General features: G+C 45.5%; 7 protein-coding genes across 7 annotated transcripts; 4 read left to right on the top strand and 3 right to left on the bottom strand.

Annotated features, from left to right (window-relative positions):
- Nucleotides 1-1709: 1709 nt before the first annotated feature.
- Nucleotides 1710-2073, top strand: F5147DRAFT_770078 (uncharacterized protein; the record flags this gene model as incomplete). The annotated part of the gene is made up of 2 exons (XM_041441110.1): nt 1710-1788; nt 1841-2073. The coding sequence occupies 2 exons, from the start codon at nt 1710-1712 to the stop codon at nt 2071-2073; spliced, it is 312 nt and encodes a 103-aa protein (XP_041296711.1).
- Nucleotides 2074-6752: 4679 nt separating this feature from the next.
- F5147DRAFT_431787 (uncharacterized protein) lies at nt 6753-7669 on the top strand. The gene is made up of 2 exons (XM_041429821.1): nt 6753-6906; nt 6975-7669. Exons 1-2 carry the CDS (start codon nt 6823-6825, stop codon nt 7563-7565), a joined length of 675 nt encoding a protein of 224 aa, XP_041296710.1. The 5' UTR covers nt 6753-6822; the 3' UTR covers nt 7566-7669.
- On the bottom strand, nt 7617-9855 carry F5147DRAFT_822163 (uncharacterized protein; the record flags this gene model as incomplete). The annotated part of the gene is made up of 7 exons (XM_041443727.1): nt 7617-8133; nt 8183-8268; nt 8318-8558; nt 8621-8968; nt 9073-9243; nt 9293-9522; nt 9576-9855. 7 exons carry the CDS (start codon nt 9853-9855, stop codon nt 8047-8049), a joined length of 1443 nt encoding a protein of 480 aa, XP_041296709.1. The 3' UTR covers nt 7617-8046.
- A 25-nt stretch (nt 9856-9880) lies between these two features.
- Nucleotides 9881-11933, top strand: F5147DRAFT_677850 (WD40-repeat-containing domain protein). Its single transcript, XM_041436163.1, has 10 exons — nt 9881-10012; nt 10063-10255; nt 10311-10463; nt 10521-10643; nt 10695-10794; nt 10849-10916; nt 10969-11162; nt 11217-11323; nt 11377-11535; nt 11585-11933. The coding sequence occupies exons 1-10, from the start codon at nt 9994-9996 to the stop codon at nt 11798-11800; spliced, it is 1332 nt and encodes a 443-aa protein (XP_041296708.1). The 5' UTR covers nt 9881-9993; the 3' UTR covers nt 11801-11933.
- Nucleotides 11934-12224: 291 nt separating this feature from the next.
- On the bottom strand, nt 12225-14705 carry F5147DRAFT_630495 (uncharacterized protein). The gene is made up of 4 exons (XM_041432775.1): nt 14673-14705; nt 13183-14611; nt 12938-13130; nt 12225-12878 (listed from the first exon to the last, which is right to left on the bottom strand). Exons 2-4 carry the CDS (start codon nt 14583-14585, stop codon nt 12381-12383), a joined length of 2094 nt encoding a protein of 697 aa, XP_041296707.1. The 5' UTR covers nt 14586-14611; nt 14673-14705; the 3' UTR covers nt 12225-12380.
- Nucleotides 14706-14779: 74 nt separating this feature from the next.
- On the top strand, nt 14780-15935 carry F5147DRAFT_751730 (Cwf15/Cwc15 cell cycle control protein). The gene is made up of 5 exons (XM_041440198.1): nt 14780-14991; nt 15046-15332; nt 15393-15637; nt 15692-15776; nt 15829-15935. Exons 1-5 carry the CDS (start codon nt 14875-14877, stop codon nt 15854-15856), a joined length of 762 nt encoding a protein of 253 aa, XP_041296706.1. The 5' UTR covers nt 14780-14874; the 3' UTR covers nt 15857-15935.
- Nucleotides 15936-16777: 842 nt separating this feature from the next.
- On the bottom strand, nt 16778-17540 carry F5147DRAFT_677841 (uncharacterized protein). Its single transcript, XM_041436162.1, has 4 exons — nt 17298-17540; nt 17193-17228; nt 17053-17125; nt 16778-16997 (listed from the first exon to the last, which is right to left on the bottom strand). The coding sequence occupies exons 1-4, from the start codon at nt 17371-17373 to the stop codon at nt 16925-16927; spliced, it is 258 nt and encodes an 85-aa protein (XP_041296705.1). The 5' UTR covers nt 17374-17540; the 3' UTR covers nt 16778-16924.
- Nucleotides 17541-22023: the final 4483 nt, after the last annotated feature.

The following is a 22023-nucleotide window of genomic DNA, read 5'->3' as shown; positions in this document are numbered from 1 at the left end:
CTGGGACAGAACTGAGATGCATCTATGGGTCTGCCTGTAGCTATAAGGTAATTAGAATAGGAACACAAGGACTGGTATATGAATCAAAGACAAGAAAAATAAGGAAGGACACAAGCTGGTGTCAAGATGTGCTCATTCATTTCTGCTTTGGCATGCACTTGCTATCATATCTTGGATCCATTAGCCTTTGAGAGCTTAGCTCTCTCAGAACTCAACATGGTCATCAGTCATAGTTTTGTGTGACTGCAACTGACATCATTATGGAGTCCCTACCCTCATCAAAGATAACACCACTTTACTTGATTCATTGTTGTGAGTACACCATCAATGTCTTAGTGACCTTTTCATTTGTGTCATCTTGTCATTTGAACACAGCAGCTCCAAAAATGTCAACATTATTTGCACACAGCAAAAATATAAATTTGTTCTTGATTGATTTCTCCTTGCATTGTTTGTGCTTTGAAACTTTTCTAATCATGCCTCCTCACATAATCAGAACTTATTTAGAATGCCAAATTTTCAGTGGTACACCATTCTAACTAGAATAGAATCTTAATGTGCCCTACACTGCCAATCAATCACCTTGCTTGCAAGGTCATATGTCAACCTATTGATTCTGCAAATTGTCCACAACTGCAAATAACAGCATTTTCCACATTCTCTGTTTTGCTCATACATTTGCTATAATTGTGACCCCTTCCAAAATACTGTTTCAAGTGTGCTTGTTCCCTTTGTCTTTCCAATTACAAACAAAAGCAAGGTCATTGCCAGCAATGGTGCCTAGTAGCTTAATAGTGTTGGATATTTACTATTTACATACAATATTATTTATCTCCTGAAAGCAGTAATTGCTATCCACTACCACCCAAAACATAACCTAATTGGAAGTTTCATAATATCAATGTTTTCTAGCTACCCCAAGCCTCGCCCTGCTCCTCTATGTAGTAGGCTCACATATATGATGTAGCTCAGTTATAATAGACCTTGTAGAACACATTGTATCACTACATTCACTACAGTAGCCCATGGGAATCAAATTATATACAAATTAACATTAGAATGACCATTACTGTTATTCTTATATTGTTACAGGTTTAGATTGCAGATATTGTTGAAAGGCACATCAGATACGTCGGATTAGGTACGAGCACATCATTTCAAATGTTTGCATGTCATCAGCCGAACATCAAAAGGTCTTAGGATCATTTTCATCTTTCCTACTTTACCTGTACATAAAAACAGTGTAGCACTCGGATCGGCATTGGGCTTGTATCCTGCCAATCTCATAAGATAGACCTCAGTCATACTTTGCTTGATCATGTGATCAAAATCGTGACATTTCATGACAAAAGTGCCAGAATTGCATCTCGTCCTTCAATTCATCTTTGTTTGCCAATGTGAAACCTAGGAAAGTTGACTTAAGTACATCCCCAGAGGACCTAGGTTTTAAAATTTGAATACCTCTCAAACTGAGAGCAGAGATAGCATTTCAATTTTATCAGCTACTTGAGATGTGTTCCACTTTAGGAATTAGCAGCAAACAATAGAACTAAGTAATACTACTACACTACCTCTCCATCATGCCGAAATGAAAATTGTTCAATGTCACAAACCTTGGGAGTTGGGCAAAGCCACTTGGTCACTCAGGAGACAAAGAGAATGTAAGAAAAGTTATTTAACTAGCAGCCTCAGACACGAATACTGACACAATGGCTACAGGATGTCCCAACAAAAGTTATTGTATCCCCTCCATCCAGTTTGAAGAAGAAAAGGCAAAGGAGAGAAATGGTTAGTACCACAATACCATTGGATCCTCCTCCCTTTGTGCTACCAATACCAGAGCCCTCTCCACTTCATGAGGACACTAATTCACCAAGAGAAAATCTCCTCGAGCCTGAGCACAAGCATCCGAGTCAACTGGCTAGAGTAGATACTGTAACAGGGTTTTACAAGCCCTCACCCACTATTGAGGAGGCATTTTTAGCCTTCAATGACATCAAGAAGATTCTTAGACCACCAAAGACGACTGGTGGCTACAAAGACCCTGAGCTTGACTCAGTCTTTCGTCGCTGACTCGAAGGAATGAGGCAATTCTTGTGGGTCTATGTCGACCCTCAGTCTTCAGCATATGGAAAGTGGACAATGGCATCATTACACACTGCAAAGGCTCTAGAACGGAAGTCTGCACACTCATGAGTACTCCATGAACGAGTACATGCCTTCATTGCAGATCGTGAGGATCTCCCAATCAATATTTATGGGACATGGAATGAGTCACTTCTTGACAAAAACGAGGATCTTGCACAGGAAATACACATGCATCTACAAGCGACTGGAAAATATGTACAGGCTATGGACCTTGTTGACTTCCTCAATACACCAGAAATGCGAAAACGGAGTGGAATCACAAAGCAAATTAGTCTTGCAACTGCGCAGCGATGGATGAAGAAGCTCGAGTACCGCTGGACAAAAGACCCAAAAGGTCAATTTGTTGATGGTCATGAGAGAGATGATGTTGTGGCTTACCGGCAGGAGGTTTTCTTGCCTGCATGGGCAGCAATCAAGGAGAAGACTCAAGATTGGTCTTGTCACAACATCAAGACTGACAGAGATTACCCTCAACCATTGCTACAAGAAAAGAAGACTGTTGTGTGGTGGCATGACGAGTCCACATTCTATGCCAATGATCGTCGCAAAACACGATGGGTCCATGAAAGTGAAACAGCTGTGCCCTATGCAAAGGGGGAGGGACCATCACAGATGATTGCAGATCTCATTTCTGCTGATTATGGGTGGTTGCGCTCACCTGATGGAAAAGAGGAGGCTCGTGTTTTCTTCAAAGCAGGAAAAAATCATGAAGGGTACTTCACGAATCAGGACATCCTCGAGCAAGCTGAAAGGTCGATGGATATTCTAGAGAAGTACTACACCAATGAAAACCACATCCTCATCTTTGATAATGCAACAACTCACTTAAAACATGCAGACGGAGCTCTCTCTGCAAGAAATATGCCGAAGGGAACATCGAAAGCACAAACCAATTGGGGTGTGGAGGTTAATGTTCGAGACACGGCTGGCAAACCATTGAAAGAAAAAATTCAAATGGACGATGCAACTTTTGCAGATGGATCGAAACAGTTGCTCTATTTTGGTGAAGATGCTGGACCCAAAGCAGGCCTCTTCAAAGGGATGGCTGTAATCTTGTATGAGCAAGGACTTATCCAAGAATCAAAGCTGCGAGCACAGTGCAAGGACTTCAAGTGCGTGAAGGGAGCAACAAATTGCTGTTGTTGTCGGGTGCTGTACAATCAGCCAGACTTTGTTGCTGTCAAGTCAAATCTAGAGAGGATCTGCAAAGCAAGAGGATTTTCAATGTTATTCCTTCCAAAGTTTCACTGCGAGCTGAACTTCATTGAACAATGCTGGGGATATGCAAAACGAGTGTATCGTCAATATCCTACATCATCAAAAGAAGCAGACCTTGAACGAAATGTTCTCTCTGCTCTCGAATCAGTGCCGCTTGATAGTATGCGCCGGTGTGTTAATTGTTAAAACATCCAAATCTTACATTCAAGTTTTCACACCAATCAGGTTTTCAACATGAGCCTGCTGATTTATGGATGCATACCATAGAGGATTAAAATGGGAAGCAGGCTGCATGGGCCTCAAAGAAGTATAGAGGCCACCGAATGCTACCAGATAGCATTTTGCACAATCTCGACGAAGCTCGTGTATAGCGTTATTGTCAATAGTCAAATGTAACATATGTCACAGTCGGTCACCGCTAGAGTCACCCCACGTGATCAAGCAAGGTATGGTTGCAGTCTATTTTAGGTATCCCACATACATATTCCTTGACACTCCATTTACCTTCTGAGAGTTCCGTGCGTTCATCCGAGTCGTCCAAAGGTCATCCATCCATTTCCGAGGCCTGTATACACTTCCAATCCTCTGTACCACATCCCGTCCATGTCAATTTGACTTCACTGGTGCGTTTTTACCTTGTTCATCTATTATTGATTATGTCTTAGGGGCACATACATCATCGGCCCATTGGAAAGCTTGATTAATATGTATAACAGCACGCCTCGTGCATTATTACATGGATATCTCTGTAGCAGCTCACCTCAAGTCTTATTACATTTCGGATCACTTATCTCACTACTGTTTTCGCCTACGTAGTTTCCAGACCCTCACGCTGTAGGATATAATCCGCCTCGCTAACTACTCGCACTTCACTTCACTTTCCCTGCTACGAGTCATAGTTAGTAGAGTCACTTTCGGATAGTCGTACTTCACGCAATCGATCTTTTGTTCATTTGGAACGATTGTTTGGCTTGACCGCTGCCATTTCGCATCTCGCTGTCTCTAAGTTCTTTCGATAGACTTTGCCTAGTTGTACTTCGCAAGTCTTATACTTCGACACACCCACCGTACTTCTCTCGAAACCCTCGCTGTTCATCAGAAGCTCTTTGGATGCTTTGCGCAACCTCGGACCTTCATTTCTTGACGTTGGACCACCTTTGGACCACTTCAGACGAGTACTTCAGTACTTTGGACATATCCTTGGAACATCGAGCGCACTCTTGGTAACTTTCCCTTCTCTCACCTTCAATCTTAACAAGATATCCCTTGCATTATATCAAGGAGCATTTCTATAGGCAGTCTCTTTGGGACGAACATCTCACTCACACATTGAGTTCTAAGGTAACAACATTTGTAGCGCCCACATAGAATCAACTCTTTACAATGGTCACTCATAGAATTAGACATCTTAGTCTTCCTCCCAGATACTGAGATGTACGTACCAATAGCTTCACATAATGTATCACCAACTAACAAACACTCAGCATACATTTGTTCTAGGTACTGTTAGCACTTGGAGTCTTCCTCCTGGATACTGAGGTCATACATTTGTTCTAGTTGTCGTTCTCGCTGCATGTTCATGTCCTCGAAAGTCAACAGATATATGTAGTGTTTTTACATTTCTTGCATAGTGTGCCTACAGTAGTCCAAACTTAATTTTGAGTTTTTGGTGTCTAGGCCTATACATTACCTTGCAACACTTCAATACTATGTTTAATAGTCATTCTAATGTTCCTCTATCACACTGCACATATATCATAGCCCAGAAAGTCTTGTATGATATATTTTTATGTTTCAACCATATGTTTTGCATACTTTCCCACACATGTAAAACATGGCATTGCCATCTATTGCTGCAAGAAGAGAATGAGGAACAGTAATAAGAGGAAGGGTTTGAGGGTCAATATGAATGAAGGGTATCATGTAAGAAGAAGGAGCAAGAGATCATGCTGGTTGTTGATGATAGTGAGATAATGAAGGTAAGGGAGAAGGAATGTGTCTGCATGACTCAGATGTGAAGCATGATGCTTCTTCACATCAGTGAGTCATGTGGAGGGCTAGACCTAAGTCCATGGGTCTTTCTATGAAGTCATGGTCAGGTCGCAAAGGATATATGATCCTTACACAGTTTTCTAGTGTCTTTTGCTGTGATGCATCACAGACTATCATGATGCTAACAAGTTACTGTGCATCATCCTTACAGATAGTGGTGGATGCAGTAGTTAGTTGACCACAATGATGAACAGTGTACAATACATGTACTCACACTCACTCACAACTTGAACTCAGCCTCAAACAATTTTGGGATTGTCATTATTGATCAAAATTGCTATCATGACATTGATTTGTTATTTCCAACTAAACATTTTCACACTTATAATGCATCAAGTGGAGTATCATTTTATATTATGACAATGGCAAAAACACTTAGTAAAACACTTTCACTCAATTGTAATAGGATTTACGACACCGAATTAAGCCGGAACCACCGTCAATAACCATTAAGAACCTAACTGGGCTTCGGCGCCGGCCAGAGCGCTTCTTCTGGAACAATCAGAACGTAGGTCGTAACTCCATGATGAATTCATTGACAGAACGTGTTTATTGCAGGAGAAACGGGACCCGATGGATGTTCTCGCGGATAGAGTGGGATAGGCAAGACGGTCCGTACTTCTGCCCAGAAATCCATGAGCGGGAAGCTGCCGCCTATACCGCCGCTGAGCTGAGCGAATTAGGCAACGCGAGCAATCTAGCTTTCATAGATCTATAGATGGACACACAGGAAGAAGCAAACCAAAGGGATGGCCAAGAATAAACAAGCGGCCTTTATCCAGTCCGCGGGAAATGGTATTTGCTAGTTTCTGGGGGGTTCAATATGGGGGGACAGCCTCGTGGGCCGTACAAAGTACCGGCACGGTTAGCTCAGCACACACAAGACCGTGCGTATTAGTCACCGTGTACGCAAATATGAGAAACAACGTACCAAGCATATGTACCAGAACATCAGAAGGGTGGTAAGGTTAAGTAGATGCCGAGCATAGTCGATAAGAGAAGATTAATTTCCCGTGCGTCTAAGTCTGAATAAGAAAAGAATTCCGAGTGCGTCAACCTGGCGTGATGCGAGAGTTTTCCTGCAAAGGAAGGTGAATGATCTCACGCTGAAATTGCAAGAAGATTGCTGGGGGACAAGTTGTGCCATCATGCATGATGATGCATGCTAATGTTGTCTCGGAGTCTCGGAGCACTCTCAGGTATTACACGCCAGTTTGGAACGGAGCATGACGGGTAAGCTAAGGAAGACGGACCGGAAGAAACCGAAAGATTAGTTACCCTTGTATGGAATTAGTAACCACGTGGTTCGGAATTAATGATTTATACTCCTGACAAGGCTCTGCATGACGGCTCTGTTCATCTCTCCTCCGTTGCCTTCCGCCACACACACAAAGGCTCTTCACCATGAGCGTGTCTATGGATGACCTCGTAGCCTCCCTCAATGCGAATCACATTGGTCAAGAGGCTATCGACCTTGCAGCTCTCCAGGTACATACTATAAACCTTATTCCCCCACAAATGCTTATCTGTCCGCGTCGTGGCGCTGCAATTTTCAGGCGCAGCTCGCGCAGACGTTGTTTGCGCCTCAAATTGCGCCCTCTTGTGCATCGTCCAGCTCACACAACTCGTATGGAAATGCGAGCGCGATTAGGTGTGACCCCACACACGTACAACATTGCACCACACCTACTACGCGTACACCTTCTTCGTCTATCTCATGGCCTCCAGGTTATATGCCTGTAGAAATCACTCAAAAGAAGCGCAGTAACAGCATTGTCTGTCCGCGTTCCCGTCGACCCAGTGTAGACGAGGGATGGTGTGACCCAGACGAGCTGGATGAGGAACGCATGGTTGAGGACATGATAATCCCGTCTTCCCCGCAGTCTCCAAAAACCTTTATTTGGGGTTACACGGGGTTGAAAGGCGCACCAACCCCTGCGCCCACGCCTATCACGATTGTCGGCACGCCGGTTGAATCGCAAACTCTATTTACCACCACAGATCCATTTTATCTACAAGCCTCTCAAACAAATGCGACCCCACCCTCGTCGTTTTTTACAAATGCAGGCCGCCCATCTAATCACTCGCCCTTTGTGAGGAGCAATTGGGAAAGTGCCCCTACCCAATCTGCTGCGTGGGAACGTTGAGCTCTGGGGTTGCGTTCAAGCTTTCCCCTGTCTCTTGAGCATCACTTGAACATGTATCTGCCCACAACCCCATTTCAGCGACTCACATCTTGCCATGTACATTTTATGGTGCCAATGCATGCCTCACGGCCTCCCCGTTCTGCACCCTCGTCCACGTGCAGCCTGCATCGTGATTATTTAACCCAAACCACCGAGGAACCCGCAAGACATGAGGCATCAAATTGAATTTTTGATCTGGCATCGCCGCATCGGCCCGGTATTGAGCATCATGATCATAGTGGGCTGGCTTCTGGGCGATTTTTTTCGCCATTGCGTGGCAGTGCTTTGTGGAGTTGATCCTGGCAGATTTTCATCCAGACGCGCTTTTCACGCACTCGCGTATTTTTTCTCTGTTGTGTACCTACATATCGCCACTGGATTACGGACATTCTGGTTGATCTATAGTAATTTACAACACACTGTTCCAAGAAAGAACCAGGGGTTATTTGTTTAACGTGGCTGAAGAACTTCTGCCAACAAGACCATCAAAGAGCGCAGAATCAAACGCTATAAGTTGCTGATATTCTTCCTGGATATGAATAAGAATCACCAACATGACACGGGAATATATATCATACCTGAATGATGCTTGGGCATGCTTCTGCCAGTTTAACACAGGTCATTCGAAGGAGATTTTTGTATTCCAATACCAGGCTACTTGCCCCTGGATACCAATAATTACAAAGGAACTCGGTCAAAGATAAATTACCTACCTCTCTGATCCGCAAGCTGGGTATGACCTTCATATTCAATATCCATGGCACTTGCCCATGCACGTCCAGTTACATCAATGATATTGCATTTCCACAGATACATTCGGGGGGCACAAGTTTCAATGCAAGTACATAGTGCGCGGAGTGAAGACACCTTAAGCCTCAAATCGACATCAAGCGGCTGGGTGAGGGAAGGAACGGCCGGAGGGAGAAGAGCATGGGTCAACTGCGGAATTAATGCCTAAAAACGACCAGCCATTGAAGTTATTCGTGTAAGTCGAAGTTGGCTTGGTAAAGGCATACCTTGAGCCACCTAGCAGCGCCTATTCCGATGTGGACAAGTACAAGCGGAAGCATGTCTGTCGCCGCGAGAATGGCCTCAGGGTCAGCATATGCATATAGGAAGACAGTGCCAATAAGGCAGGAACCGAGGAGTGTGGATAAATGTTCATATCGTGTGGCCGGATTTGCGGGGAAGGACCCTGATTTAACTATGGTGCGGCTTTGGGAGGGAAATCCAGATGTCGGGGGAAGCGGAGCCGGTGATGGTGGTGAGATGAGATCAATCAGGTGCAGGGTGGTAGGAACGGCGGCGCGAATCAGATCCGGAGTGAACGGATCGCGCAAATGATTAAATGTACCACTTAAAGACTGCATTCAAGGATTTCAGCATTCAAGGCCATTGGAATTTACGTGACAGCAGGAAAGATGATGATAGGGCACCTCGTATTAGTTCAATTTTAATTTTGACGTACTGTGAATAGAAGGCCGTCGACTCCTGTACGCTTAAGAAGCTCTGGAGGAACGCGAGGGAGCAAGTCGGATACGAGTTGCACTCCCCGCAGTTTGTAAGGGGCTTCGAAATCGTCGAGGTAAGTCATCACAGGAGGGAGAATCAGGTGCCAAATTGATTCATACGTGCTGGCCTACGTGATTGAGATAAGTTTCGGAGGTTTATTCATCGGCTGCACGTACCTCAATGTTTCGTAAACACCATCCCAGAACATTTCCAGTTCCGATACGCGTCTTCCATACCTGTCCCTCATATGCATCTTGCGTATCCGCTGGTTGAGGTAACTTGCGCCCTGTCTGCAAATTAAGCCGTGGATGCGGATTTGCAGAGAATGCGGGTTTGAGATAGTGTGTCAGGATACGCGTTAGCACCAGAGGAGGGATGTGTGGTTCTGTAAGTGGGTCGAGGATGGCTGTGATGAGAATGAGACACCGTCAAGGTAGTCTGGTCATAAAGGGATCATACGTAGTGCGAGAGACGATGCATCATCTGTGATCCATTCACCAGGACCATCGAATGCAGCTACGGATGCAGCAATGTCTGCCTGCTCGTCGACAGGTAGGCTTTGGATGCCATGTCGCGTCGCGAGCAGATGATCGCGAAGGGTCGTGAGGTTGGTACTAACACCGTTTTTCCACGTAATGAGTTGAGCAAGGGTTTGTTCATCTGTAAGCTTGTCAAAGCGGGAGAACTCTTGAGGAATGGCAAGGGCCGCGAGTAGATTAGGAAGTGTTGAAAAACTCATTGCTGCTCGACCGACGACGATCGCTGTTTGGAGAACAGACGCGACGTGACAGTTCAACGTGACCTACAATCAGCATCAACTCCTCTTCTGCTTAAATATCACTCAGAGCTCGGAACTGTCGTCTGAACAAAATTAAACATGAACGCTTCCTTACTCAGTATGCTTGCGCATCATTTTCGATAATGTATACTGAGCCATCATACTAAGACCCATTTACCGTTACACATCCAACCGCTGTACAAACCTCACTGGTCTCTGGTGCATCATTTGCTCGTTTTGATCCGACTGGCAAATTCGTCGCAGCAGGCCGGTCAGATGGCTCAGCTGCTATTTGGGATCTCGACACCCGCGCTGTTATACGGTGGTGTGAAGGGCACGTCAAGGCTGTAACAAGTGTCGAGTGAGTGACGCAACATTTCTCAGTGCTCCCATGTCAATTGATCGTATCTACATAGTTGGTCCCGCAACTCCCGTTATGTCCTGACGTCGTCCAAAGATTGGAACGTAATTATCTGGGATCTGGCTTCTCCAGTGGATCCTCCACAACGGTACAATACGATACGATTTGATGCACCGGTTGTTAGCGCGTATTTTCATCCAAGGAATAGGTGCACGTCGGTTTTGTTTTGTTTTTGTTCATGTGCTTACGATGAATGCAAGCGTAGTCGCATAGTACTTGCACTGCTCAGCACGGGCGAGGCATACGTAGTTGATTCACGCAAGGAGCACAGAGCGAGAGTAGAGCTGTGCGAGGCCTTGAGTGAAGATGACGACGACGAACGGGCGCGGTATTTTGCCTAGGTTTCTGCGTTACGACCTGCACTGACGTACGGACTCAGTTCCATCATGACTACCGCGCGATTTGATCCGTCTGGGAGACACGTGTTCGTCGGGACTTCGACCGGGAACGTACTTGTGTTTAATAGCAGAACGAAAATTGTAAGGATTCCTACTGGCAGCCTATCATGGAAATTGGATCTAATGGCATTAAAGATGGTCGCACGGCATCGCATAGCAGGTGCAGGTAGCATGAAGAGTCTGGAGTTCGCGAAGGTTGGGCGGTAGGTGCCCTATTATTCGGTATATTCATTATGTTTACGCTATGATCTTGAGACGCTTTGCTACTAATTCCTCGGATCGAACTATTAGGCAATTCATCCTCCCCACTTATCCTTCACCCATCGTGGGTGCCGAATGCGCAATTTTAGAAACAGAATTAGAGCCTACTCATAAATTCAATGATCCCATCAGCAAGGTCTCGTGGCATGCTATGTCTTATAGTCCTGATGGAGAGTGGCTCGCTGGAGGTAAATTGCTCCACAGCATTATCGACTCGACTTGAACCCTTTGTGCGAGGACAGGTGCGGCGGATCCAGCGACGCACAAAATATACATCTGGGATATTTCAAACGACGGTCAATTTGCAACCGCTCTGGACGGCGGTAGGGAACCTCTTATTGATATCCATGTACGTCTCTTCGGTCATGATACTGGTTACGACAATCATTTTGTTATCTTCAGTGGCATCCACAAGCCTCTCGACTCGCCTCAACGACTAACCAAGGTTCTGTACTCATTTGGCATTGTCCATCTCCGGAGCGGTGGGGTGCATTTGCCGGCGGCTTTGAAGAAGCGGATGAAAATGTAATATATGAAGAGGGAGAATCGGAATTTGACATTGTAAGCTGAACTTTCTATTCGTATCCTTCTCTTTGACAACGATAACTAGGAGAATGAAGTTGAACTTGCCATGCGCAAAAAGCTCCAGGAAGATGAGGCTGTTGACATAATAGGTGGTGTTGACGACCTTGTTGATCACAAGATGAACGGTGTCGCAGGAGATCCTGGTGATGAAGATCTTGAATGGGCTGATGACGAGCCAGATGGTGATTGGCAAGGATGGAGATTAAAGGTGATCATGGTTGATGATGACGACGCTTACTAGCCCATTACCATTTGTTTTGCTTATTTGCTGGGATAGCCCTATACTGATACTGTCTGCGAACGGTATTGCCTCAGCTGATAACACTAGGATGTTGTTTCCTGTATGCGTGATATGTTTCAAAGTCTATGGCAACGCAAGGTTTATATCCTGGTGCGCTCTCGATACAGTCGCCGAATAAAAAGTAGGTTAATCGGTGCAGAGTGGGAGGAGCTGCTAATATCGCACCTCCATCATCTCCGTGAAGTCAACTGAACATACTATAGTAGACATGTCATCATTGCTTATGGAGAACTATAGTCAAGTACATCTCAAGTACTATTCAGCCTTGGTTGAGTGACTTGCGACTATACGATATCTAAATTTGCAACTGAAGCGCCTAGGACCATGACTTCGTATTCCATCCCCTTTTTACTGATGCATATCACATGCTAAAATGCGCAGAATTGTATATCTGACTCTACCCATCTTGAAGTCGTCAATGCTCGACACACATTTGTACTGTACTATAACTATTAAGCAACTATAAAGTAATGGGGTAGCTACAGTTTATTATCCGCATTCAAATATTACTACTTCGACCTCACGCTTGCATCGTCTCCCTCTCGACTTCGGCCCATAGCTGCTCTTCGACTTTCTTACTAGTTTCCATATCAACCTGATCCACCATCTCGTCCTCTATCAACTCATTTTCTAAAGCCTCCTCGTCTGTCTCGTCCGAGAGTAACGACCCCTCCTTCGCATCGCGCGAATCTTCATTGATCAGGGCTTTCGATCCATCGTAACCCGGGAAAAAAGTGTCTACAACACCGATATTAAACGAGGCGGGAGCGAGAAATGCAGGCGTATATATTGCACGATGAGGCGAGAGTGCAATCTCATAGCTTTTCGCATCAGGAGAATGTCCGGCAGCGTTCGCTCGCTCGTCCTGCAAATCTGCGGGGGGACTAGATTTTTGTTTGCGCTTCCGTTTATCCGGGGATAAATCGTACTGATCAAGAAGCTTTGAAAAGTGCTCTTGCTGACTCAAGGTTCTCGCACCGATTGTCTTTAATGCATGTTCGACAACTGGTTGTTTTATCTGGCAGACAGGAAGATATGGGTGAGTTGGCTGAGGTTTAAATGTGTAATATTATTTACCTGGTGCGGCACACACCTCCAAACTTTTTTCTGGCCCTTGAGTTCATTATCCTGTTCCTTCCCCACGGTCGCACGGTGTATAACATCTGTCGTGAACGCAACTACCGATGCTTGAAGGTACCGTATTAAATCTGGGGAAATGAAGGTAGTGCCAGCATCATCCTCTGGACATTGCTCGATCGATTTGTATATCCTGTGCCACAATGAATGAGAAAACAGCAATGATATTCGCGATCAAGACGTACCCCATGAGCTTTCCCAAACGCCCGAGATGAAAGAGATCCATACCGTGTTCACCTAGGTAGGATGCATTGATCCCAGCATTTTGGAAATCGAACCTAATTTTCTGGTAACGCGTTTTTCCACGCACTTTAATACTCTTCTTAGTGATCGCCTTACTCGCGTTCCCGGCGTCATTGTCATCGGCTTCGAATTCAGGTTCAGCAAGATCTGGAACCATTGTCACCATATCCCCAATTTCTTTTCCAAAGGCCGAGCCTTCCTCTTTCTCAGTTTCTTCCACTACTGCGACTGCCTTCTCTTTCCCCTTCCTCCCAGGCTTCATCCTCGCGAGTGTTACTGGTACCGCATCTTCGCCTCGGAGCTGCGCACGCTTTCGTCGCATGTAAAGTCGCTTTGTCTGGCGTCGGCGAGACGTGGGAGAGAGTACGTTCATGTTCATTCCGTTGTCCAAGCTCTGCGGGTTCACATCAGCACTCCCTTCGCGACTTGGACTCTTCCCTTTCTGTGCCTCCTCATCCTCGCGCAGCATCGCATCCAAGACTTGTAAATGACTGTCCTCGAGCTTCTTAAACAAGTCATCTCGTTCCCAAGCAGCGATCTTACGCGCGTGCCATTCTTCGAAGCGAGCCTTTCCCTTGGCGACCTCAATGCTCATCGGCTCGTCCTCGACACCATCCCTCTTTGAATCCTCACACGCTATGAGTTCATCTGCGCCAACTTTAACCGCGACACGCCTCCGTTTTCCTCTCGGGATCATATCCGCCTTGGCGTCCCTTACCCTCTTTCTTCTTAGTGCTTCCAGTTCCTGGAGTTCACCGTGATCCTCTTCGACAATGAGAGCGGCAGCCATGGCCTCTTCTGCGGCTATCCACTCATCTGATACTTCTACCGCAGCGAGGGCAGTCGACACAATGTCACTGGTCTCGGTGATGCCAGAATGCGCGCAAGAATCCAGGGTAATGAGGAACTCTACGATTTCGACCTCGCCTTTGGTCTTTACGGCCTCTGCGATCAAGTCCGGCCGCCAGCGAGAGTAGATCGACAACGCGTGAAAGAACGCGTCCACCTCTGATTGGGACCAAGAAGCGAGTGAGGAACTCCAGATCGCTGGTTTTGATTTGTATGGTGGTGGTTCAGTGCCTTCTTCGACTTGTTGAGGAGAAGAGGGAACGTTATATTGGTTAGTATGTGGAGGGGGCGTAGACTCGGTTGAAGGGACGGGATGGGAGGCGTCATAAAAGGGAATAGACCCAGCGAGGTGGGCTCTGGTATCTCGCAAGTGTGCACGAAATGATGGAAGGTAACCTACATAGATGCCTGGCGCGTCTGCGAGGTCATGCACGGCCAGTCCATTAACATTCTGATGGACCTGGTCGTCCTCTGCGTCTGAGTCTGATCCAGGCATTGAAAAACTAGAACACAAAGAAAGAACTGTTTTTTAAGTTGGTTGCGTCAATAAACCGTAGAAACTGCTTGGAGCTTGCGCACGAACATCCTACATATATCCGTAAGTAGTAGAAATCTGGTAGAGCAGTCGGCGGAATCTTGATCAATCCTCCACCATAGATCCGCGCTGGGTCCGTCGGAGATAAAGGCTGAGTTTGGAATTCGTGCCGACTCGCCGTCAATACTGTTCAAGTCGCATACAGCTAAGTTTAAGCCAGGCTTCGCATACTCCGTCGACTTTCGATACAATGTCCACAGCACATAGACCGACATGGGATCCTGCCCAAGCTCGTGATGTGAAAGGTGGCTCTCGACAGTTCTCTGTCCGAGACATGGCAGCACACACGAAGCTCAAATTCCGGCAAGTATCCGTCTTTATCGTCTTCGAGTTGTAGAGCTTATGATATGTCCATAGGCAACCTGGACAAACGTCCGTTGGGGACGTCGCACGGAGAGACTTACGTATGGATCTATTAGCAGCGGAGGAAGAAGCACGAAACAAGAAGCGAAAAGCAGAGGGAAAGCCACCGCTACCGCTCACACTCACAAATGGAAACGCGACGGAGGCAGGGGATGAGGCTAACAAGCGGAGGAAGCTATTGGAAGAAGCTCTGGAGCTGGACAAGGACGATGATGACGACGACGAGAAAGAGGAAGGTACTGAGTCTAGAGAGCAGGAGAATGGGGAAGAGCAGGACGAGGAAAGGTGAGCGTCTCTTCTCCGACTTCATTGTTGAGTGCTGCTCCTTGACAGCGAAATTTACAGTGAAGAGTCGGATGAGGAAGATGAGACCGCTGAGTTGATGCGTGAGTTGGACAAGATCAAGAAAGAGCGGGCAGAAGAGAAGGCCCGTCAAGAGCGGGAACAGAATGCGAGTGCCGCAGTGGCACGAGAAGCTGAGATAGCTACCTCAAATCCTCTCTTAAATCTTGCTGCAGCATTGGGGCAATCACCTGGTGTGAATACAACCATACCAGGGACATTTTCCGTGAAACGGAGATGGGATGACGGTGAGTCACTCGATTCCTTTACAATTCGTCCTCTGCTAACATTGTTCGTCTCAGACTTAATATTTAAGAATCAAGCAGCGAATCAGAAAGACAAATCTGGCCAATTCGTCAACGACCTGCTACGGACAGAATTTCACAAGTGCGTCCGGTACATTCTATTGCTGCGCCGCCTCTGACCGTCTCGAACACAGAAAATTCATGGCGAAGTTCATTAAGTAAAGAGATAAACTATGTACATTATGGCCGCTTTATTGCAATACCCAGCTGGGCTTTCCATCCTTTGGCCCCCACTCTGACTCCAACTCGGAACATTTGAGACTGACGCATAAATCGTCTGACGGGACCAGTGTTCGCCATTCAAGTCTGAGACCAACAGCGGTGAGTCCACTTCATCATACCTTCATTTTAACGCACCCTGTCATCCTACCAAGTCGGCACCGGCACATATGTTCAACGGTTCCATTCACAACGACTACGCCGCCTACTATAACTCATAACCTTACAAGTCGGGATCCTGGTTCTTACTGGCGCTATGAGCAACAATATGAATAAGCTGGTAATTTCCTCAGTATTTTGTACGTCCCATAGTATTGGTCCCGAGTCCGCAATCTCCGAGTGTGGAAGATCTCAAGAGCTCTGTCGTCAGTGACAACGGTGAGAGGTGTTCCCAATAACTCTACCCTCCACTTCTTTAAAGCCCTTACTATAGCCTTTTCGTGACCGGCTAGTTCATCTGTGCAGCCTTCAACTTTCTAGAGTCCCACACAGCGGGTTTAGTCTAAGCGGTTTCGAACGTTGGACCGAAGCTGAGTACTATTGGATTACATTGCTTTGCCTGTGACTTGGCCGTCGTCGTTTTTACCTCTGGAGCTAGTGTGGGTAAGTAGGCGTTTATTTGCTGGTTGTTCTTGCCTTACCATTATGTCAGCTCAGATCACCTCGACATGGGTGTTTACGGCCTGTCACGGTGGCAGATCTTGGGACACTCAGAGGTACGTACATCAGGTGTTGAGTTGAGTGGTGGATAACACGCATTAACTGCGTTGATGATGATGTCAGTAGGGGGTCACCGAGCCTGAGAGACCACGTTGAATGCCAGACATTGAAAATGACCCGTTAGCAGTGGCCACCTCGACTGCTGCAGCCGCTATGTACATATGGTGATGGACACTCAAGTACTCAAGTTCTGCCGATGAATGACACAGCACAAATCTGGACCCCGAAATTGCTCCTCGCATCTCTTCAATTTATTCAATATTGAGTATTCAAACTAATTCAAAGGCGCCTCTACGGCCCATGAAGCAGGGAAAAACATCCAGACTCTAGGAATAACTGACACATTGACCAAGTCAGCAACGAACTACGCATTGTGCCATTAGCCACAGCACAAATGTGAACGCAGAAATACGACTCACCGTCTAGATGTACTCATGGACAGGCCGCCAGCACATCGGTAGCCTAATGATTGCACACTTTGTAACCGGGAGACTATGATTGAGGTGCATGGAGTGAGCAATAGGAAATCCTGGATGCAAAGCAAACTACTCATACTCACCGACGTTGAAGCACAGAGATATTGAGGGCAGCAGTCCTGTTGGCAGGCCGTGAATTGGGGACTGCATGCAGTGACAGACATACATGCTATCAAAGCAGTACTAACGACGACGACGAAGGAGAAATGCATGGTTTGTGCGAAGTGATACAAGCCTTGCAAAGAGGATTTTAAAGGTGGACATTGGGGGGACAGGGCTCGCATGAGTCGCATTGCATTTACCTTGCGTTGATTGGACACTGCATGCTATCTGTCCTATGGAAAGCTGGACGCGTGCGCTCTACACAATGGCATGCGCCAAATGGAGCAGGACTGGGACACGTAGAAGAAAATTTTATACAACGATTCTATGGGTATTCCTGAACCTGTTATTTCTCTATCATTCTTACCATTTTCTCCGAATCCGCCTACTTTTTTTAGTTTACTTTTTATTTATTTTTGTTCTGTTGTTACATTGATGTGTCGTTTCCTCCGTTGCAAATATACAGCCTCTGATCTCACAACTCGCCAAGTTTCTTTCTCTGTTTCCTCATTTCATTGTATGTCTAATTTTTTCTCATGGGGCTTTTCCTGCATTGCGCTATACTATGCTGTGCGCTCTCCTATTTTGATGTGACATAATCAAGCTGTCCTTAGCATCAGGAAAATCCTCCTAAGCTAATTAGAAGATATTAGAACTAATTAGCACCAATGCTCCGTTATTATGTCTAAATTAGACAAATTAGAGCTTTAGCAGATTTAGCTCAGTTATTTTACCCCCTGATAAAAACACAAGAATTAGAAAGAATTAGAAGTTATTCAAAAACATTATCTTAGAGTTATTGCTATTGTGTTTGATTTTAGATGAGGGATCCAACTGAATCAGACAGTGTTACACGAAAAAGACTAATCTTTGATTAAAAATGGGTATATGGGTAGGCTAATTTAAAGAACAGTGTGCGCTACGACCAACTGGGAGACATGGTATAGATAACAGGAATCAGCTTCGCAAATCGATATTGTGCACTATGGATACAAGTGGGGGATAATTTAGTTTTCCATCATATTGTTGAGGTCAAGTAGCTCAAATGCTTCCAGTTCACTAGCGTGGTCACTGGCATTGGCACCACTGTACCTCAACTTCCTGTGCACTGTGATGCTTGGACCCGTGCTGGGCAGGAAAGAGCCTATTTTCATATTGATGTCAAGGAGTATAGAACACTATCAGTTTCCCTATCCTTATCTGTCCCTCATACATCAAGTAACCTCTGTGCAAAGCTGAACCCACACTTTCCCGTGCATTGGCCGCATTGGACGCGCATTCCCGCACTTCGGATACCTCGGAAACACATTAAAGGGGCCCTCGTCTATCCATAGTCCATCCAAACCCCATTGGTATATGAATTTCCTTACCTCGAGGCTTGTAAAATGTGTTGCAGCCTTATTACATGTCCTTACATATTTACTATATTTCCTATCCCTTCCTATTCTGAGTGAGAGTCTAGACAGTATAAGTTGACTATTACTTGGGACTACTTACTACACTTCCCTCATACTGGATACCTCTCCCTATAGGTTTACCTTCGAAGTAGTCCCTTGTAGTGTGCGCTTTTTAGCCCCTATTAGGTCCCTATACCTAGTCTTTCCTTACCTTGCAATATACCTTTGCCCTCACTCTCTCTAAACCTTGTTCCTTAACTTCCCTATACCTTGTCCGCACTTTCCCGTGCTTTCTGCACCTTTGGCCACGCATTCCTGCGCTTCGGATAGCCTCGGATACATTCCTGCACCTCACGCATACCTTGTCCACTATTTTCCCGCACTTAGCGCGCCCTCGGGTTGCACATATCCATCATTGTTCTAGTAGCAATTCCCTTTAGGGTCGAACACATCTGTTTAGACATAGCAGCTAGGCATTAGCTTGACCCAACCTTTTCTTACCACCCAGCAAGGTTGTTGTTTCCACAGCGCAGAGTAAGCATTGAGGCAACACTTCCAAAAGGGAACTCACTGTGCAGCCTCATAAATATCGGCCATCATACAGTGGAATTTCATTGGCACATCCTTCAGTTTTTCCAGGAACCTGACATGGTAGTTGTATGTCTCACTGAACAAGTTTCCCATGAAGTTGAATTTAGATGGTGTGCCTTGCGACTTCCACAAAAGGGCTGCATATGCCTTTGCAATGAGTTAAGTGGCATATTTGTACAATGAAGACAAGTACATTACCGCAGTTGCAACCAATGCCAGCAAAGGGATAGGAACTTCAGGACACTGTGCTTTGTTGTTGGCAATTTCAATGAAGCATCCTGCGAATTTGATGCTGACAGACTTCTGGTTATAAAAGAGCTGCCAATACGTTAAAAATATTAGAAGTTCACCCTGGTAGGGCTTCTTCCCGATGGGCAAAGCATTATTGTTGATCTGAATAATTTCAATGATGTCAGCAACACAGGCAAAAGGAGATATATTGATCCTACATCGAACTTCAAAACATAGATATATGCAAGCTTCTCCAACAGTCTTCTCACTTTTGTGGTGTCCTTGTGTCCAAGGCAAAAGTAGCCATCAGCATTCGCGCATGCTTCTTCCTTCAGCTTGCTGTGTGTGAGGAATGATAGCTAGATGAGAAGGGGTGAAAGGGGGAGAAAGGGTGAAGTGGGGTAAAAACTCAAATAGACCTCTGGATGTGAGTATAGATTCAGCCCAAGGGGATTGCTACTGAGAACAATTCCTCTATGTAAAATGTGAGGGGAAACTTTGAAACTAGTAAGGGTAACTGAGAATAGAGGGAGTGCGAGAACTTGTGCCAAAGCGATGCAAGCACGAGCGAGCCGCTGAAAGTGCAATACGATACACGACCAAGCAGCCAAGAGTTTGATAAAGCGTGAAGGCACGTGGTCAGGCCGAAGGATATATGTAAAGTTTCGTGAATTGAAAGCGATGTGACATGGCAGTAAAACAGGAGGAGTGTTTTGATGATAAGGGTGATGGACGAAGTGCGAACACTTGCGCGACTATTAGAGAAGCACACGCAGTAGTAGGCCGAAGGTTTGAATTCTTAGTCTGAGTGTTGTGTGAAAACGGATGATAATTTCGATGAGGGAAAGAAAGAGATACATGAAAAGTCATAAGTACTAAGTATATATGATAGCGCACGAAGCGCTGTTCGGAGCCGAGTAGGTAGTGGTAATATGTAACAAGGGTCCATAATGCAAGTAACGTGAACATAAGCGATATAGCTTCGGAAATATAGTCAGTCTAATGCAAACGAGATAAAATACGCACCAATGGACAAGCGGAGGACATGGATAGGACAGAGGAAGGATGTGCGATGGAGCTGAAGAAAAGCGGATGTGCGCATGTGAGCTGCGGCCGTTGGCCGACAATGGAAAAGATGTGCACCATGTTAGTGATAGGATGCACTGCGTGAGGACCTGAGGGACACTGCAAAAATAGCCTCTACGAGGCTACAAGGACTCCAAGTCCTACATCACGACACATTATCAGAATACAAGCATCCACCTCACATGATTGACAATAGTTAGAGACTGATTTGAAATTGCGCAAGTTGGACTCACCAAGCTACAGAGCTGTAATGCATACCATTCATCCGATTGAAAATGTTTCTTGATCACATGCACACCATGTTTTGTGGCAACAGCTATCAACGTTTGCAGTGCGACTTGATTCTTGTCAACTAGTTTGGGATAGCCATGTACGAAAAAAGGTAACACTTGACTTCCACAATTGCAGACTGAAGAAGTCTGCGAGTCTCTGAGTTCTGATCAAGGAGCTTCACCTTTCCACCTTCTGTTCGAATGAGAGAGGCCATACTCCTAGTCTTTGATGCTTGACTCGGAGTGTCAGAGGTAAGTTTTGGTACAGTGTCTTCATTGTCAGACACAAATTCTGACTCACCACCAGTAGTGGGATCTTCAATAGACTCTGAAACAGCATCATTGATGTCAAGATTGACCCAGGTTGGAGTCTCGGTCATTTGTTTGTGATCTTGCGCAAACTCCAATTTTGAAGTGCCATGTGATGCTTCCTGTGGCTTGTCAGCAATGAGTGATGCGACCTTCAAACCAACTGTGAGTTCATACAAGCTCAGTGGCACAGTGCCTAACCTCATCAAAAAGCAGCATCACAGTAGTACCTGGGTCTTCATTCTCACTAGCACAGCCAGCACTCTCATTTTCCATGGTGTAACAATACAACAATTGATGAACACTACATGAAGTAAGTGTTTAGCAATATAAAATGTGTTATGGTCTTGCACAGCCTAGTCTGCTATACTTGCAGAGCAAGTGCATTTGACCCAAGGGTTTTGCTGTTGGAATAGGTCTGTAGTTAGTGAAACGATATATGGTCAAAAGTCTGAGTGCAGGAAACAGTGTCCAAAGGTATATCTACTATGTCCGATGCCAAAGCATCGGGTCCAATGTTTTCGAGTTTTGGGTTAGCAGGTTTCGGGTTCGGGTTTAGCGGGTTAGCGAGAATCACGATAGCAAATGTCAGGGAAGCAAGTGGTATGCGGATTAATGATAATGACAGGTATTTTGGATAGAAAGAGCGGTAATATTCGCAATGTCAACTAAGAACTACGAAATATCAGGTTTGGCCACTAAGTATTGGGAAATGGCTCCCTACTACTTCGATGATGAAAATACTTGAGGTCAGTCCAATATATATGTAAGTACATAGAAATCCGGAAACCTGTAGGCGAAAGTAGTGGCTGAATATTTTGGGTCTGAAGTACATGTAAATAAACATGAGGTGCTGCGGATGATGGGAAAACATGTAATAGTGCTGGCTACAACATGAGTAATGTGCGAAATAATCAATTATGCAC

The sequence above is a fragment of the Suillus discolor genome (genome assembly GCF_016758755.1).
Source record: "Suillus discolor strain FC423 chromosome Unknown F5147scaffold_9, whole genome shotgun sequence".
Taxonomy (NCBI): Eukaryota; Fungi; Basidiomycota; class Agaricomycetes; order Boletales; family Suillaceae; genus Suillus; species Suillus discolor.
This window is presented reverse-complemented; position numbering and strand designations above follow the sequence as displayed.